Source organism: Aspergillus mulundensis, assembly GCF_003369625.1.
Source record: "Aspergillus mulundensis strain DSM 5745 chromosome Unknown scaffold_3, whole genome shotgun sequence".
Lineage (NCBI taxonomy): Eukaryota > Fungi > Ascomycota > Eurotiomycetes > Eurotiales > Aspergillaceae > Aspergillus > Aspergillus mulundensis.
The window spans coordinates 1357921-1375247 of NW_020797891.1; the positions used below are offsets into that span (position 1 = coordinate 1357921).

The 17327-nt window shown below is 50.4% G+C and overlaps 8 protein-coding genes across 8 annotated transcripts; 4 read left to right on the plus strand and 4 right to left on the minus strand.

Annotated features, from left to right (window-relative positions):
• Positions 1-214: 214 nt before the first annotated feature.
• Positions 215-2760, minus strand: DSM5745_04196 (uncharacterized protein; the record flags this gene model as incomplete). Its single annotated transcript, XM_026746212.1, has 5 exons — positions 215-1401; positions 2025-2184; positions 2223-2366; positions 2418-2630; positions 2674-2760. The coding sequence occupies 5 exons, from the start codon at positions 2758-2760 to the stop codon at positions 215-217; spliced, it is 1791 nt and encodes a 596-aa protein (XP_026605208.1).
• Positions 2761-5000: 2240 nt separating this feature from the next.
• On the plus strand, positions 5001-6186 carry DSM5745_04197 (Elongator subunit IKI1; the record flags this gene model as incomplete). The annotated part of the gene is made up of 3 exons (XM_026746213.1): positions 5001-5159; positions 5242-5398; positions 5453-6186. The coding sequence occupies 3 exons, from the start codon at positions 5001-5003 to the stop codon at positions 6184-6186; spliced, it is 1050 nt and encodes a 349-aa protein (XP_026605209.1).
• Positions 6187-6379: 193 nt separating this feature from the next.
• On the minus strand, positions 6380-7165 carry DSM5745_04198 (SNAP receptor SEC22; the record flags this gene model as incomplete). Its single annotated transcript, XM_026746214.1, has 4 exons — positions 6380-6442; positions 6490-6895; positions 6959-7068; positions 7136-7165. 4 exons carry the CDS (start codon positions 7163-7165, stop codon positions 6380-6382), a joined length of 609 nt encoding a protein of 202 aa, XP_026605210.1.
• A 228-nt stretch (positions 7166-7393) lies between these two features.
• Positions 7394-9082, plus strand: DSM5745_04199 (uncharacterized protein; the record flags this gene model as incomplete). Its single annotated transcript, XM_026746215.1, has 4 exons — positions 7394-7449; positions 7553-7736; positions 7798-8271; positions 8324-9082. The coding sequence occupies 4 exons, from the start codon at positions 7394-7396 to the stop codon at positions 9080-9082; spliced, it is 1473 nt and encodes a 490-aa protein (XP_026605211.1).
• A 205-nt stretch (positions 9083-9287) lies between these two features.
• Positions 9288-10681, minus strand: DSM5745_04200 (short chain dehydrogenase/reductase family protein; the record flags this gene model as incomplete). The annotated part of the gene is made up of 4 exons (XM_026746216.1): positions 9288-9837; positions 9902-10190; positions 10249-10334; positions 10401-10681. 4 exons carry the CDS (start codon positions 10679-10681, stop codon positions 9288-9290), a joined length of 1206 nt encoding a protein of 401 aa, XP_026605212.1.
• Positions 10682-10977: 296 nt separating this feature from the next.
• DSM5745_04201 (CLPTM1 family protein) lies at positions 10978-13065 on the plus strand (the record flags this gene model as incomplete). Its single annotated transcript, XM_026746217.1, has 4 exons — positions 10978-11022; positions 11080-12138; positions 12204-12689; positions 12742-13065. 4 exons carry the CDS (start codon positions 10978-10980, stop codon positions 13063-13065), a joined length of 1914 nt encoding a protein of 637 aa, XP_026605213.1.
• Positions 13066-13691: 626 nt separating this feature from the next.
• On the plus strand, positions 13692-16017 carry DSM5745_04202 (Mis6 domain protein; the record flags this gene model as incomplete). Its single annotated transcript, XM_026746218.1, has 4 exons — positions 13692-13713; positions 13764-13814; positions 13867-14885; positions 14935-16017. The coding sequence occupies 4 exons, from the start codon at positions 13692-13694 to the stop codon at positions 16015-16017; spliced, it is 2175 nt and encodes a 724-aa protein (XP_026605214.1).
• A 188-nt stretch (positions 16018-16205) lies between these two features.
• Positions 16206-17098, minus strand: DSM5745_04203 (post-initiation translation factor DPC29; the record flags this gene model as incomplete). Its single annotated transcript, XM_026746219.1, has 2 exons — positions 16206-16831; positions 16888-17098. The coding sequence occupies 2 exons, from the start codon at positions 17096-17098 to the stop codon at positions 16206-16208; spliced, it is 837 nt and encodes a 278-aa protein (XP_026605215.1).
• Positions 17099-17327: the final 229 nt, after the last annotated feature.

Below are 17327 nucleotides of genomic sequence, written 5' to 3' on the forward strand. Positions count from 1 at the left end.
AGGAAATAGCTTGGTCAATACTGGTCTCCGGAGGTTAATTGCGGAGTTCTTATCTGGCATCAGCGGAAGCTTACGCGCTCCGCCGATCACTTGGTCCAAGCTCCACCACATACTTCAGAGTACGAGCAACGGTGTTTTATGAAGTATTCCATACCTCTACCCAAAGCTTTCATCTGGATTATCTCGATGAATATGTACAATGCCGAATACCTATTTACAGGAAGTTCCTTGGATCCAGAGACCCGATGTTGGCACTCTTTGCACGGCCATCAAACACAAACTCGCTGATCAGCTTTCCCGTGCCTGGCGCATTCTGAATACCCCAGCAGGTGTGACCAGCAGCGAGGTAAAGTCCCTTCGTACCAGTATGACCAACCAGCGGGCCACCACGGGATGAGCTTACGTTAGGCAAGTAGCAGGCCTGGCGTGCTGTGACCTCGCCATCACGAAGCGCATCGGAAATGGATCCAACCTGGTTGATGATATCCTGACATCGTTGCTGATCGACTTCAACATCTGCGGTTGTACTTGGGAGCGGAACCACCTGGTCTCCTTCTCCACAAGCGTACACAGTGTCGTCCGGGCGAGCGTAGATTTCTGGGGAGGCCACAGTTGGCCGCGACTTGACGGACGGATCAAAGTTGGCCGGGATCTCGATGTTGGTAAAGAGGGTATGAGCACTCGCTGGCCTCGTTGGACGAATCACAACGCTGTGCGCGCGCATTGCCGAGATTGGGGCTTCAGGCATGATGGAGCTTGTCCATGGGCCAGCAGCGACGACAACATCGGTAGCAGGAATGGTTTGCGCCTGACCCGTTTCCTTCTCTGTATATGTAACAGACTTAACCCCATTACCTTTGTAGTCAATATCCGAGACAGAGCCCAATATTACTTTGGCGCCCTTCTCCTCCGCGAGCTTGGCGATCGACGTTGTGAAGAGATAAGGATGCACCTGCGCAGTTTCGCCAGGGTCGCTCATGCTTTCGTAGCCTCTAATCAACTCCGGCTCGACCCAGTCCAGCTCCTGGGGCGCTCTGGCCGTCTTTAATTTCCCCATAGCGGCTGCGCTGCGTTTTTGAAGCGATAAGGAGCCACCGGCACTTTCTCCGTCTTTCTTCTCGCCCAGTGGGCGGCCTCGTGCGACCAACTGTGCGCAGCCAACCTCTCTATAGCCCCATCTATCCTTTCCATTATGCTCTTTGGCTAATTCCGCATGAAGCTTGTAGCTTAGCGGTACGATATTGCTCGGATATGCCCACAGCGCCAGCAGGCCGCCCGCTTTGCCGGATGCGCCCCCTGCGATGTCGGATGCTTCGATGAGAGTCACGGAGTGACGAGAGGGATCGAACGAAGGGTGTCGCGTCAGGTAGTAGGCTGAGCAGCATCCAATAATACCGCCACCTGGAACGGTCAGTACAGCCATCCATCAATCCACCTCATGCGGGGTAGAGCAAAGAACGATAAGCTAGTTCATACCTACAATGACAATGTCGCGACGGTCAGTTGACGCAGCCATCTTTCCGCACTGTGCGATTCGAGAGCTAGCAACTCGAAGTGAAGACACGGTGATAGAGTAGTGAAAGTTGGGGAGTCTCGGCTTGAGCAAAGCCTGGATAAGGTACCTTAATGGGCCCGACTACGTCACTCGAGTCATGTGCTTGTCTCGCCGATCGGACATGGACCGGTTGTACAAGACGGATCGAAGTCAGATATTTCAGACTTTGCCATTGCCGCGAAATAGATCGTTCGGAGTCATTGTTTCATTTGATGCAGAGACGATGTAATGGCATCAAGTAAAACTGAAAGCTTCAAGGATAATATAGGGTCCACAGAAATAAGATTGAAGACAGCCCTAACACCAGAAATGCATGAAACGTGCCAGGATGATATAGAATGCTCCAATAGACAAGCACCGGAAGAACGAAATGAGAATATGGTAACAAACAACAGGTGGGTATATCTTGCTTTTCACCGGGACGGACTCAGAGGTCTGTTGAATCCTCCTTGGCGGTTCATGTACTGACGGTACTCTGTCTTCTTCTCTTTGCGCACGCCGTAGGCATTGTTTCCAGGGACCTTTGTGTTCTTGGTACTCCTGAATTTTGAGAATCCCATGCTCCGTCGCATAAGCTCCTCGATATCATCCCCCCCAGCTGCGTCGTCCAAATCCATGTCCATGTCTTCCTTCAGCCGATCGGATCGATTGTTTGAATCTGACACACCGTTCGGTCGATCTCGTTGGTCTCTGCGGTCGTTTCTGCGGTCACCCCGTGAGCCCCGTCCTGGCGGCGTCCTGTCTCGAGCGCCGTTCCGAATCGGTGAACGGGATCGGTCGCGATATCTGTCGCCCTTGGAAGGATAACCTCCTTAAAAAGTTAGATTACCATTTTGGCGAATAGATCATTTGAGAAACGCACCTCGTCTGTCAGAGTATCTTTCACGGCTGACACTCCTGTCACGAACTCTTGCATCGCGCCCATCCCTATCACGGTCTCTTCTGTCACGATCTCGATCCCGGTCCCGATCGCGGCGATCCCTAGACCTGCTCCTATCTCGTCGATTTTCTCGCCTGTCCCTCGACCGGGAGCGGTATCTTTTGTCGCCGCGGGGTGCTTCACGTCGTCCGTCGTCTAGAGGTCCGCGTCGGGAACTCTTATCGTAGTTTGAGTCTACTCCAGGGGAGCGCGACCCTCGGTCATCCATGTCCCACATCGCTGAACTATCCACGCGGCGAGCACGCTTCGCCGGCGGCTCTGCCATTGTAGACGTGCTGAAGGTTTGAGTGTTACTTGTTGCGGGAGAGGTCCGTTCGTATGGCGGAATTGGCGGTAACGACTTCGCAAATCCCCTAAATAGGCGAGATGGCTATCGTCGTAGACCTTAGGAGCAGGATTAAGCCGGAAATGGGGAAACGTTAGTAGTGATCACGGTTGTTGCTGTTCTTCGGGGAAGATTGAAGCTTCGTGCAAGATATTACGGGCGGCCGTTTGTGCCAGCTGCGCCACCTATTTCAGGTTTGGCCTCTGCCCGCCCCTTTATCTTTAGTCTTCACTGCCACAGCTACCACACAACCAATTCATCCTGTGCAGGGCTAACTGGACAGGAAAGTATTGCATGCAAAAGACCACACAAGTAACTACTCCATGCCTAGCTTGGTGGTTATTTCTGCTAAGCATTATTCAAGAGGAAGAATGCTTGGATAATGCTGTGAGACTCCCTGATAACACCAAATAGGTAAATCTAAGAACAAAGTATTCACAAGCATGCCTGCTAGTAATATGTGAAGCTGTGCAACATTGAGCCCTGGAAAAGGTCGCATGCAAATGATTTTATATGGCATAGAACTGGAACGCTTACATGGCTAATTCGACAAACAAGCTGTCTCTGAATCAAAGGGTCCCTTTACGGAGTACCGCAAGTATCATCTATTTACTCCTGGCTGGGATACCGTCTGCACTATTCCCACTTGGCTTGAAAACTGAGAAGTGTCTAGCTATGGCCTAAGCTCAGCAGCCTGGTGACGGACGAACTTATTGCATATTTATATAGATACTAGTTAAAGTATGTTGTAAGGATCTTCCACTTATTGGTTAAAAGGTCTTTAGCACTGTTCCAAAGCGAAAAAAGTTAATAAGCTCGCAGGCCAGATTATTGTGCGAGTTGTTATTTGCTGAGCCTTCGGCCAAACCAGTGGATTTAGTCGGTTAGACTTAGCGAAGTGACAAGTACTTACCAGAATGATGACACGATTTCTTCAACCTCTCATCTATGATCTCGTGGATATTCTGTCGCAATGCCAACAATAGCAAGCACTCGCCTATGAGAAGTTGGGGTTAGTCAATGACTTCCACAGCACTGTAAATTGCTGCTCTGAAGCGAGGGTACTTGCTGCCAAAAAAGACGCAGCCGCCATTACAGTCTCATTCATAACATCTCCATGACTTCCATGCGTACGCCTGCACTTTGCCGATGGAACATCTATGAGTCAACGTCAGAAATTCAGGAACAGGGAACTGTGTTACTGCAGTATAGCAGTTCCGTACTGAATTATTGTATAAAATCTCACTACATCGTCGCCAACCTTGCGGTCTAAAATATCGATCAGGAAGGATGCGGGCCGCTGCAAAACTCAAAACTTTTTTTCGGCTACTGTGTCGAGCTCACCCTCCCTGGCGAGCCGTTACCCAGCTTGTCAGGAGTTGTCTAGTATTAAAAACACTAGGCAAAGCCCTCTAGGCTCACCTTAAGAAAACAGAAAGGCGACTGAAGGGGAATTCTTGATCTCGTAGAACAGACGAATGCTTCGGCTAGTCCACATGATCAAACAGACTTCTGATCCAGCATTGATATGCTACAAGCTCCAAGACCATGGTTTATCAACGACTGGGGCTGGGACAAGCGTGGGATTGGAGGCTTGAGAGTTTCTCGTCCGATCTAGCGTTCGGCAATCGTCTCCATGTTTTCAAAGTATTATTTTGTACGAGTCACCTGTTGCAATTATTCCCGTTAGGATAGCCTGCTGTAAGAAACTGCAGTCATCTCCGATTTTATCTTGCTTCTATGAACCCTGATCAGATTAACATCCTAGTACAAAGTCCGGTGCTGGTTTATTTTTGTACTGTTTCTCGGAGCTGTGTGCAGGCTTGGACAACTCGTGAGTCTGAAGAGACATAAAAACAATTATTTGACCTTTGATTATCCTACATTGTATTCTCCACCCATCTATCGTGTTCTATACGTGGAATACGGTCCATGTAAATGTATGCTGCTTGCAAGTTGCAAGTTGCATGTAATGACGACACTGTCAGAGAAGCGAGCGGCCCGTCCCGTCGAGCCTCAAGCTAGCCCTGAAAAGGCTAAGCGCGCTCCCGGCGCCTGGAAATCTTTTTGCGCTGAATCGACCCCTCATGCCGTCAATGAAAACCCCGCAATGCCCTTGAAGAGCTCATAACTTCTTTTCACTCTTTGCTCCGGCCCTCTCTCTTATACCAAATAGCAACATGGCTCCGTCTAGCCTATCACACCGTCAGACTCATAATCTGTTACTGATTTCGAAGCTGCTTAGTCTCAGAGATACTGCGTCACCACTGACGCTCCTATTGGACTCGTTGGAACAGCCAGCTACGCCATTGATCAAGGAATATATCCGACGTGCTCGAGTAAGATCTCCCCACCAAACATTTAAGTTATTTATGTTATAGCGTTGTGTGCGCTGGACAACGTCGTACTAAATCGCCGCAGCTCTCAAAGGTCCATGTCACTCTCATCGCGTTCGAGGCGTTAAAGCCGTATGACGGTGTTGATGCATTCGTTCCTGCTCGCCGAAAGGCTCCCACGGAAATAATGCGAGAAGTCGCCGCTGCCTACAAGCCAGATTCATCCAACAGCCCTAATCGCCGTATGGCATACATACCTTTTCCACCATGAGACTCTTAATGCTGATAGGATGAAGGACGACTAATACTCATCGACTCCATAAACCCGCTGCTACACTCAACCCGACTCGACAGGTCTTTCCACCTTTCAAGTTTTCTCAGTTCATTCATCGTTCCCTCCGGTCCCACAACTTCCAAACCAGATACCTCTCTCGTCGTTACATTCCACCAAGATGTCCCCGGCCGTCCAGCGCAATCGCCGTACACTCCATCACCTCTGTCGCTCTTGACTTACCTCGCGACGACTGTCATTAAACTTCACTCCTTCTCACACATCCTCGCTCAAAAGGCCGCGCGAGATCGCAGCCTCGTCCCGCCCGTTTTTGGGCTCGAAGAAGAGCAAGATGGCGTGCTCCTCGGAAGGCTGGATAAGCCCGTTGGGAAGGGCACGGAAGCTGGAGGAGTCGTCCTGGAAATGGAATACCGGCGCAAAAGCGGGCGTGGAGTTCTGGAATGGTATCTCCTGCCTCCCGCGTCGAAGTATCCGGCTACTCAACTTAAGGAAATTGTGACATTGCTTGATGACCATCCATTGTACCGGCCTCCAGAGGATTTGGGTGATGCAAATGGGGATGAAGAGCCTGAGTCTACTTTTGAACTGCGGCTTACGGAGAGACAGCGCAGGGATAGAGAAGGTGTTGTGCTGCCTTACTTCGATGCGCAACAGGGTAACGGACCTGGTGAGGGTGGACGTATCTTGTACGATATGGGAGAGGAAGATGACTTTGATGAAGAGGAGGACGAAATCTGATCTGAGGCGGGGCAGCAAATTCGCAGCCGATGCTCTCGTTTTCCTCTTGCGGGGGATTGACCGTACAAGCCAGGCCCTGTTCAATTCTTTCGAAGCTGAAGATGTGGTGGTGCCCTGCAACCACCGGATACATTATCTATGCATATGAATTACAAGCGGGTAGTTATGTGACATGGCTGAGCTGCGAAAGGGTCTAGAAGAAGCGCCACCATATAAGAAAGAGGAAGATGAATGCGACACCTGCGAACGGCCCATACTGCAAAGAGTCAGATCGATACTTTGGGGGATACATGACGAACTAACCTGTTTTATCAGCAACTCCCAGTTGATGCGTACTGCCGCTTTCCTGTACTTCTTGCTATCTTCCCGCAGGCGGCCTGACAACTCACCCATGCGCTCTAAGCTATCTCCTCGATATAGCAAATCCTCAATATTCTTCGTCATCACTTTCGTTACGTCCCGAAGTTCGTCGTTCAGCCGGTCAAGGTTGGCCGAAGCTCGGCTATCCTGGTACACCTTCTTACTGCGCTGGATGAATGTGTCGAACTCCACAAATGCGTACGGACGTAGGGTTGGGGACTGGTATTGTGAAGCAGGATAGGTGTTGGTGAATTCGGTTGCGATATCAGACAGATAGGTGAAAGCGAGTTTGCGAGGGTATGAGCTATCGCATATGCAGAGGAAACAAACGTCATCCTTGATCAAATAGCTATTATTCTCATTAGCTTGAATCCTTGTTAGAATTTATGCCTTCATAGCAAATAAGACATACTGAAGGTTGTATTGGCCAGACTCAATGCTCGCTTGAGGCGCGGAATTTCGACTCAGTCGGCGGAAGATCATCTTAGCTTGACCTTTGATCTCAGATAGTTGTGTCTCGGACTGTGAATGGTAAGTCCATGGAGCGCATTGATTACAACACAGGCAATGATGAATAAAATCAACTCACCTGCTCATCATCTACTGATGCTGCCAGCATCAGGCCTGCCTACAACATCAGCTCCACCGTTTACTTTCACTAACACCCACTTCTCACACTTGCGTCTTACCGTCAAGCCTGGCAATCTGAGTTGATTTGACCATCCTGCAGTATCAGTCCAGCAATACCAGCAATCCTTGTTCTCAGAAAAATATAGCCGTGCTTGCTATTAGACAGTCGTGATCTTCCGCTTTGTTGTCCTCATCTCTGAGTCCAGACTGCGGAGCAATGGCCCGCGGACGTAAGGCGGTCGACACCGGCAGTATCAGGAGGCAGCCAGGGAGGTAACACTTCATTCCCCCAGCGTCTTGTTGCTTAATTCGACTTGACGGCTTAACAGCTGCTGTGGCGAACTTAGGGTGGCTAATACTGACGAATATGGACCAGGAATTGTCGTGGGGACTCTTTCGTTGAAGCAGCTGCACCGGGTGATGTAGCGAAGCCCAGCGTCGCGATGGACTCGACGAATTCCAAGCCAAAGAAGACTCCGCGGAGGGCCGCGAAGGATAAATATGAAGAGGAGAAGATGATGACCAGCGACAAGTCGCTACTCATTGACATAAACCTAAAGGTGAGCCGCATGCCTTGGAAGGTCTCAGATGTGCCATGAATACAATGCTAATCGGATCTAGGCATTGCTCGCGCACCCTGATGCTTGGAACTGTCTTGAAGAGTCCGAGAAGAAAGAAATACTAGATCTACTCCCTAGTGACATACACCCCAATCCGAACCCTTCTCAAAATGACCCCAATGCAAAAATCGACCCTCTACCATCGCAGTTTCTGCTTTACTCAAATAACTGGGGCGAAGCCCTCCGCACCTTTCAGCTGGATCTCGAATGTGGGCGCTATGATCCGCAGTGGGTGCGTGAAGCTGAAGAGGCCGTTAGAGAGCGAGCTGCTGGCAAATTTGATAAGTTCAAAGAACAAGAGTTCGAGGAGTTCTGGGGCCAAAAGCAGAAAATGGATAGAACCTTGGCTGCTGGTGCAAGCTCGAAGATCAAGCTAAGCACTCTTATTGAGCATGGAGTTATTCGAATGGGCGATATATTGAAATGGTCGAGGAGTTTTAACCGCCCGAGGGTTTTGATTGAAAAGGAGGCCAGGGTACGTTTGGTTCCTCATATTGCGGATCTTCCAGACAACTAATACTCCTCAGGTCATTGAAATCAATGGACCGAGTCTGACTTTCGCTATTCCCGCGGGACAACGGACATTCCTGAAAGCGGCAGTGACTCCAGATGCAAAGACGCCGGGGACAGAAGAACAAGCAGAAGACCAGCAAAAGTCTGGCCCAATAACCCCACCATCATCGCAAACCAACGGTGTAAGCTTGAATAATACAGATACTGAGTCGGATGCGAAAGACACAGAGGCTGGTCCCTCTAGGAAGCGCAGTGCCGAACCCGACATCGAAGCTATGCCCATCAAAAGGCCGCGTGGACGTCCGCGCAAGCAAAAACCTATTCCAATCCAGGAGGAAACGGACGATCTTGTAGTCGAAACTACCAAATCCCGCCCTGAAGACGGAACTGACTCACTCTTGTCCCATACCGAAAACAACGTTGAACCGTCAGCGGAGATGCAGAACGGTGGCTCGCACTCAGATGCAGAACCTTCGAAGAATACAAGGTTAAATGGGTTAGACGAAATCAAGCTCGGAGAACCAGAGATTATCGACCTTGTGGATGATGAACCTTCCCAGTCGTCTCCTGAAGAGAACTGCGAGGCGGATGAGGTGATTGTACGTGATATTCAGGCCCTTAATACACTTACTTCGAAGATATTGGAAATCGATGGCCGGGTCAGCAAATCCACCAATGGCAATGCCTGGAAAGAGCTCCGCTGCTTCAGGAATAATCAGGATATGGGCACCCTATGGGAAGTCAGGCAAGCTTGGTTTTTGAAGAACAAATAGCATGTTCCTTAGGGAAGAAACAGACTCTGAACAGCTCCATATTCTGTTTGCATAGCCGAAGGCATGTCCTTCTTTCCGGACGACTTTTTGCAGTGATGGTCAAGATCTTCATTTTCCATCGCAAAAGTCAGTTTTCACATTGTACATAATCATCCCCTGGCGCATCTCATGCCGAAAGGCCGCCATATAGATACCCAACATTTTATCAGAATGCATCATTATTTGATCCAAACACCGTGTTCTCCTCTCGGGCTGCTCGCCCCTGCTCTGCGTCAGCAGCATAATCAACTGCAAAACTACACTGGATGAAATCCTCCAACTCCTCACTAACAGTCTTCAGCTTCTCCTTCACACTCGCAACACCCTCCTGGCCCACAATATGTCGCGACGGCGGGTTCTCGTGCCCGCCAATTGCCGTAATGGCGTAAACCGTCTCTTCTACTAGGATCCCCATGTGCGCCGAACTAAGCGGGGGATATGTGGATATAAGATCCGGGCCTGAGAAGGGCCCGTCTTCAACGGAGCTGGTCTGGCTCTGATTCTGGGAAACGTTGTCACTGCCGTGCTGCGTATTTGGTAAACGAGGCACGAGGCGGTTGAGGATTCCCCGGAAGAGAGGTGCTGGGTTTATGCCTGGGGAGTAGGCTGGGACAATTGGGGGGACACTGGTGACGAGGTTTGTGAGGATGGGGATTTCAATGCTGCATTGGAAGATGGTGAGTTTGATGTTGAAGGGCGCAATTTCATATGCGAGACTCTGATGTGAGGTACATTGGTTAGTGGCAGTCGACAGGAGAGCTTTAGAGGTACGAGACTTACGTCGCAGAAGCCCTCAAGGGCCCAGCCTGCTGCGCAGTACATCCCGAGGCCGGGTGTGCCAATGTGGGCGGCTTTTGCTTGTTAGGGATGGGTTCGTGTGGATAGTAACGTTTGAGGTCCATACTGATTCCGGAGACTATCATGACGTGCCCTGACTTCTGACGCCTCATGTGAGGCAGCGATGCCTTGATGATATTGAGCGGACCGAAGTAATTAACCTCGAACTGGTCGCGGACAAGGTTCAGCGTTTGTTGGGAGGCCGCAAGCTCCTCTACCGTTCCAACGAGGGCTGAGAAATAGTTAGTGTGCTGTATAATGTAGCTAATTGGCTTGCGACAATGTCTCACCTTGGCTGGTGCAGCAGAGCAGAATGTCCATCCTGCCGAAGGTCGCAACCGCTTCAGCAACCACTGCCTGACACTCTCCAACTATCCTGTGTCGCGAGTATCAGCCTGGTATACTCTTTGTACAAAGCGCCCGTAACTTATCCAATGCGCACCTTATATCCAACTGAACGGACTTGAACCGCTCGGCCCAGCCCTCGTCACGATGGGCTTCAACTTCCGTCACAAAGGCGTCGAACATGTCCCGGCGGCACGCATCGCGATCGAGGTCCGACGACGAGATACCGACGAGAGCGCTGTCCCCGTGCGCAAGGATCTGGCGCGCAACCGAAATCCCAACGGGCGAATCCCCCGCGGTGATCACCCATACCCGCGACTCATTATGCGGAGGGAACTGCGGGCGGGAGTAGTCGGGGGAGGGATTGTTCTCTGTCATAAGGGCGGGGGTGACATTCACGGGGCCAGCATATCCATCGCGCAAGAGGACACGCCCAAGGTGCGAGCAGCAAGTGCTAGGGGTATAGATGTAGTACTAGGAGGTGGGATGCGGAAGTCAGTCGGATTTAGCCGTAGAACTGCCGGGCTTCTGGACCGCCGTTGGCCGGGGCTAGTCTACCCTTAGTCAAGGGCTGCAGGCGATTCCATCATCTAGTCTATCTCGCGCCATCCGTGGCCTTTCTCCTCTTCCTTTTCTTCCCAGCCCCGCCGTCTTCGTCAAGAACCAGGTTCACAATGCCTGAGCAGCGGCAACAAAGAGAGGAGGGGGAGCAAGGAGGTGTGCGTATAATCCCGTTCTAAGGTGAATCTCATCGTTCTGACATTTGGCTCTCCTAGTCCCTCGTCAGGTCTCTGATCCAGGGTGTCACTATCTTTTTCGTAACCCAATTCTTCATCGGTCAGTTCTTTGGAAACAAGCAGAATGCTGGATCTGGTGGGAAACCTGGCGCTGTGACTACCTTTAACGAACGTCCTCCCCGAGCCGAAGTTGAGACCTACAGCTCCGTTCCCGACACCATCTCCCCGATTTGGCCTTCGGACAGCGCGTTAGATATCAGCGTCTACGTTTCTCCGTCAATCGTGCTTCCTTCGCTCAAGTCTCTACCCTCGAGTTCTCTTGTCTTGGAGGAGAAGAAATTTGGTCTTGGAAACTTCAGTGATGTTAGGGACGTGGAGACCACCATCCAGGTTCCCAAAGAGGTCCAGAATAATGGAACCCTTTGGGCTCACTTCTTCGTGGGACTGAGCGGACACGAGTTGGATCCCACGGCTAAGGACTACAGCACTGACAAGGCTGTCCACTTTTTGCGACCTCTCAATCAGTATCTTCCAAAGAAAAAGGCCAAGAAGCTTAAGAATCTACTTGCGAGTGGGGATGAAACCGATGAGGAGGAAGATGATGGTATTCCCGACGTTTCAATCGCGTCTTACTACCACCCGAACTTCACTCTCTCTGTGATCCCCGATTCCGCAAACATGAAGTACCGTCAAATCCATCCTGCTATTCGTCGTCACACGCAACTCGAGGCAACTGGCGCGAGAGATGCCTCGGGTCAGAATGGTTGGTACTACCCAATTGTCTTTCTGAACACTTTCTGGCAGTTGAGAAGCCATATGGTGGAGCTTAACTCGACCGTTGAGACCATCCCGCTCCGGTTTACACTAAACAACCTCCAGAACTGGAAGTTCGCGATGATGGCTAGTCTCGACGACAACGCGAAACAGACTACTAAGCAAGCCGCATTTGGAGGCTCTACTCCTGGTGGCGGCGATGGGAGCGAATTCGAGATGATCAAGGAGGTGCTCCTGGATACTAATATCTGGTTGCTGGGTACAACCGGTGTGGTTACGATCCTGCACATGCTGTTTGAAACACTCGCATTCAAGAATGATATTGTAAGTCATCCTTGTCTAAATGACAAACAGATTGTTAGTGAGACTAACCGTTCTTCCCGTCGCAGTCTCATTGGCGCAAGAAGAAAGACAATGTCGGAACGTCAGTTCGCACTATTCTCGCCAATGTGTTTATGCAGGCGGTCATCTTCCTGTATCTCATGGACAACAGTGAGAACACTTCCTGGATGATTCTTGCCAGCCAAGGTTTTGGAATCCTTTTGGAAGCTTGGAAGGTCACGAAGACGGTCAATGTCCGTCTGCGCCCGCCTCCAGCCGGGTCCTTCTTCTCGTTCCTGCCCTACGTTATTGTGTTTGAGGACAAGCATAAACTCTCTGAAACCGAGAAAAAGACTCAGGAGTACGATGAGATTGCGTTCCGCTACCTCTACATCATTGCCGTGCCTCTTCTCGGAGCCTACGCTGCGTACAGCTTGATGTACAACACGCACAAGTCATGGTACTCATATATCATTGAGACTCTTGTCGGCAGTGTCTATGCCTACGGCTTCCTGATGATGGTTCCTAGCTTGTATATCAACTACCGTCTAAAGGTTCGTGCCGTCGCATTCTCCAGTTGACCTCTCACTAATATCATTACTCTAGTCCGTTGCTCATATGCCCGGCAAGGCCATGACCTACAAGTTCCTCAACACCTTTATCGATGATCTATTTGCGTTCACCGTGAAGATGCCCTGGCTCCACCGACTAGCGACTTTGCGTGACGATGTGATTTTCTTCATCTGGCTCTACCAGAGTTACAAGTACAAGGTGGACTACACGCGTGTGAACGAGTTCGGCCAGGGAGGTGAGAGTGATGACGAAGAAGAGTCAAAGCCCGAGGAAGTGAAGAAAGTCGAGGACAAGAAAGAAGCCTCCCAGGCGTCTGGAAAGCAGACTTCGCAAGCCTCTGCCCGCAAGAGGAAGTGAATCATTATATCCAACTGAGCATCAATTGCTTTTCCATCCTTCAAGCGTTCGCTTCAGCAGAGCAACTTTCACGGTTTGGATTTCTCATTACGAAGATATGCTTCTGGTCATCTTACATACACGCACAGACGCAGTAGATTAGCGTGGACATAGTTTACGGGAGATTGAAGTTACGCATATAGATGCTAGTATCATTCAATGAATCAATTGTACGCCTTTCTCCAACTACATCAATCGCAATCGTAAGGTTGCCTATCATACTTCGACGAAGCGTAATCGCCGCCAGATCTGGTTAAGTCCGAGATTTACCCGCACTCGCCCAAACAATTCCAGAGCATGAGAACAAAAGAAGCATTAACAACCTACGCAACGATTTAAGCTAACCAGGTATGAACTGAGTGGAAGCAGCAAGATGGTCTTAGATAACTGACAATGGTTTTAGTTCAAATCGCGCCCTTTATTAGGCCTGTCACCCTTGGAGCTCTAAGTGTTGGGGCAACGCGACGCATTCTTCGGCCGCGGTAAAGGCCGTGTTTTAAGCACCAGGCGAACCTAACAGCCCTGATTTGATGGTGTAGATCCCCAAATTATATATAAGCAGGAAGTTTGATCCGGCAAATTGACAAATGTCATCTGACGCGGAAAGAGGTTTGTTGTCACTCATGTCTAAGTTGATAGCTCTGCTAATACGGTACCAGATGAATTGAGGCCGAGCAATCTGGTAGATGCAATCAAGCATCTAGAAGCAGGTACGTCTTACCAGCGCGTCGTGTCAGAAATTTGTCTGAACACCTACTGCAGTTGCTGTCGTGCCGCCGAGACAGCGTTATACGGACGCCGGACAGTTGGCGAAGCAAATAGCGGAATTCGCGTATGAGAGCGGGATTCCCCAGGCTGCTCTCGAGCGTCTGTTGAAGCTCCTTACGAGACCCAACCATTTAGACCAGGGCACAATCACCACTTTGATCAAAAACCTATATCCGTCTGAAAGGGTAACGTCCAAGTTGATCACGCAGGTCGTATGCTGTCTCGGTCCGACGAAGAATAAGCCGAGTCCAGCTACGCAGGCTCTGTTGTTACGATGGCTAATTCTCGTGCATGATTTTCTTGACGACCGGTCCCATTTGTCAAAACTTTACGCTGTACTCTTCAATCATCTTGATATGATCAGCCTGCGAAAACAGCTTTGCCACGTTCTCTCCTTCATTACCAGGCGAAAGCATGTCAAGCCCTACAGGATCCAGGCCCTGATGGAACTGGTTGGCAGTTCTGGTGGTGAAGACAGGGAGCTCATTTCTCTCCTAAGGGTCTTCAAGAACTATTACCCCGATGTCATTGTCGGTGATCCTGGTAGGAAGGGCCTATTCTTCAAGCACCCGGATCCCGAATGGACGAGCCACGCACGGCAAATCCAGGAAATGAACATAGAGCGAACTCAGGGCATGGGATCTACCAGCTTCCAGGTGGTACACCGTGGCCTTGTGAAGAGAAGCAAGGTGGAGACTGTCGTTCCTGATGTACAGACTTCTCGAGTTGCTCAGAACCGCATCTCGTTGGAGGAGCTACGCAATTTTGACCACTTTATTGAGAAACTTGACAAGGTTGAGCTGCCCAATCAGATCATCTCTACCATCGCGGACGGACTGGCTCAGAAGTACCTCTTCCTAGCTCAACCCGAAATTGCAAACCGTCGTCTTAACGATTGGTTGCAAGCTTTCTTGAGTGATCATATGGAGTACGCCCAAGGTCTTGATGATGAAGGCGTTGAGACTCTAGGCTATGTCCTGAATGTCGCGGTCAATTACGCACAGTATACGAAGGTGCGACTTCGCATGAGCTCTTTCTTCACGTGTGCTAATTATAGCATAGACTATCCCCGAGGCCTTCCTATCCTTCTTAAAGTCTTATCTCCCGGTTTGGAACGGTCTTGATAACAGACAGTCAATACTAGACTTGCTTGAGTATCTCCCTGTCAGGGACTATGACGCCTTGCGGAGCGAGATCTTCGCGCCTCTCGAGGATGCATTTCTGGAAGACACGGCATCTTCTAAGGCGACTCTGATTGAATTTTACTCTGTCCTTATCCGCCAATGGGGCGTCAAACTGAGGACGGAGCCGTACACCATTGAACAGTCACAACGTTTGAAACGTCTTGTCTTACACGCTGAACTGTTGGCCTCCTCTATCCTAGAGAGCCCACTCGAGCAGCCTTCGGACGTGGATTGGAGCTATAGACCGAGTACGCTCTCCGTCTTAGGCTTTTACTACACATTGGCAGACTTGTTCTCCCACGCGCCTACAAATGGGAACATTCAACTCACCGTTCCTCTTGCGCCGTCAGTCTACACCCTCATCTTCACCCCGGTGAGTTTCGTCATCTCCAGCATGAGCTCGATACTCTGCAGCTACAAAACCTCTTTTGAGGTGTCTATGAATTCGGAGACACTCCAGTCCAAAGACCCTCTCTGGACAGAGAAGCTCGTGCCTCAGTTCAACGGATATATCATGGACATCTGCAACCTCGTATGGCGGAATCGAGCCCTTAACTCAGACGATCCAAACGCCCTGGGCTGCCTGATACCGCCAGCTACAATAACCGCGTTGACGCAGTATCTCCGTGAAGTTAACGACAAAGCCCGAAAAAAAAACCGCGAGTCAGCTTTCGCCTACACCACTGGGTCATTGTTCTCATTGAGCCATCATGCCGCGCTGTGCAATATGTCTGCCTCTTACTTTGCTGATATCGAGAGGGAAAATAATTTGGGAGAGGCTCAACCGAAGTTACGGAAGCCTGTGACGCAGAGAGCTTTGAGTGCGCTGGAGAAGGACGGAGGGATTCAGATGACCTGGCAGGACTACAGAGTGCGGATGCTTGACTGGATGGATTCCGCAGGAAGCACCGGTATTGGGAACTTGATGCGCGCCACCATGAAAGCCCTTCGAAAGGAGTAACTCCTCGCTTGGAAGAAAAGCTCGAATATAACCAGTCTTTACTAGTTAAGGTGCGAACGACGGGATATGGAGGCGTATGTTGCGTCATAATATACAGTTTTCTAGTCTAAAGTCGTAAGGCATCTAATATCTAATGTACATGGGTGAGCTCATTCTACACAGATAATGCAGCAAGCCCATAGCTACGGTCATAACGCTTGCGTTGTGTTTAGGTAGATATCACGGACACCAGCTTCTTCACGAATGAGCGCCAATGTATCCTCTATCTCTTGCAACTGCTCCTCGTCCTTCAGCTGTACCAAGGTATCCTGGTTTGGGGACCAGATAATCTCAAGCTCCTCAACAGTTAGGCCAACTAACTTTGAAAGATTTTCCGCAACGCTCTTGGTCTCCGTGGGCTCAGTGAAAACAATGATGCGCCCTCCCTCATCAGCTGTGATATCCGTGGCACCCGCCTCGATAGCCTGATCCAGACAATTGTCTGCATTGACACCGTCCTTCTTCTCAAACGCTATCCGCCCCTTCTTCTCGAAGAGGTATGCAGTCGGAGTCGCGGTACCGCCTGCTTCCTTGATGACGTGCCGTAGATCCTGCAAGAGCCGCCCTTTGCTCTCCGTTAAGCATTCGATCACTGCCGCAACGGAATGTGGTAGGATGGCTTCAATTGTGACTGGTTCCAGCGCCTCGCCTGTTACACTCAGACCCTGACCCCGAGCGATGGCTGCTTCAATGATTGTCTTTGGGATTCCGGCGCGTTTCGCGTTCGAGAGGGCGAGGGTAAGCCGTGGGTTGAATTTCGGATCCGGTCCCCACACTGGACGGTATCAGTATAAGTAGAAAAAGGCGTCGAAGACTCCTAGAATAACATACTCTGGATACAAGAACTGATCTCCTTTGCGACCATCTGCCGCTCCTTACTCTTGGCCTTGTCATTCTTCGCCTTGTCGTGCCTGATTTGCGACCACCGGTTGTGTCCCGCAAATAGAGGCGGTCCGCTCGTAAAACTGCGGACAAGGTCCCATCCGGCCTGCCTGGCGCAGGCACGCTGCTGGACGAGCCTCCTGCTCACAATTGATGCCATTGAGACCAGCCGTACCTATATCTGAACCGCCTTGATCTGGATGGGCCGATGGGTATAGAATGTGGAGCCGGTCCGACTGTTTGTCCGCGCTGCTCCCCGGACTGTGAGGTGGACACCGTTAAGGAGATACTCTTGAAGCTTCATTCCTACTTCATTGTCTTAGTTCTCGCTTACTCCATCTCTCCGGGGAGCTGTCTATGGGAGATACCCTGGTTGGCCCAGTCGATAC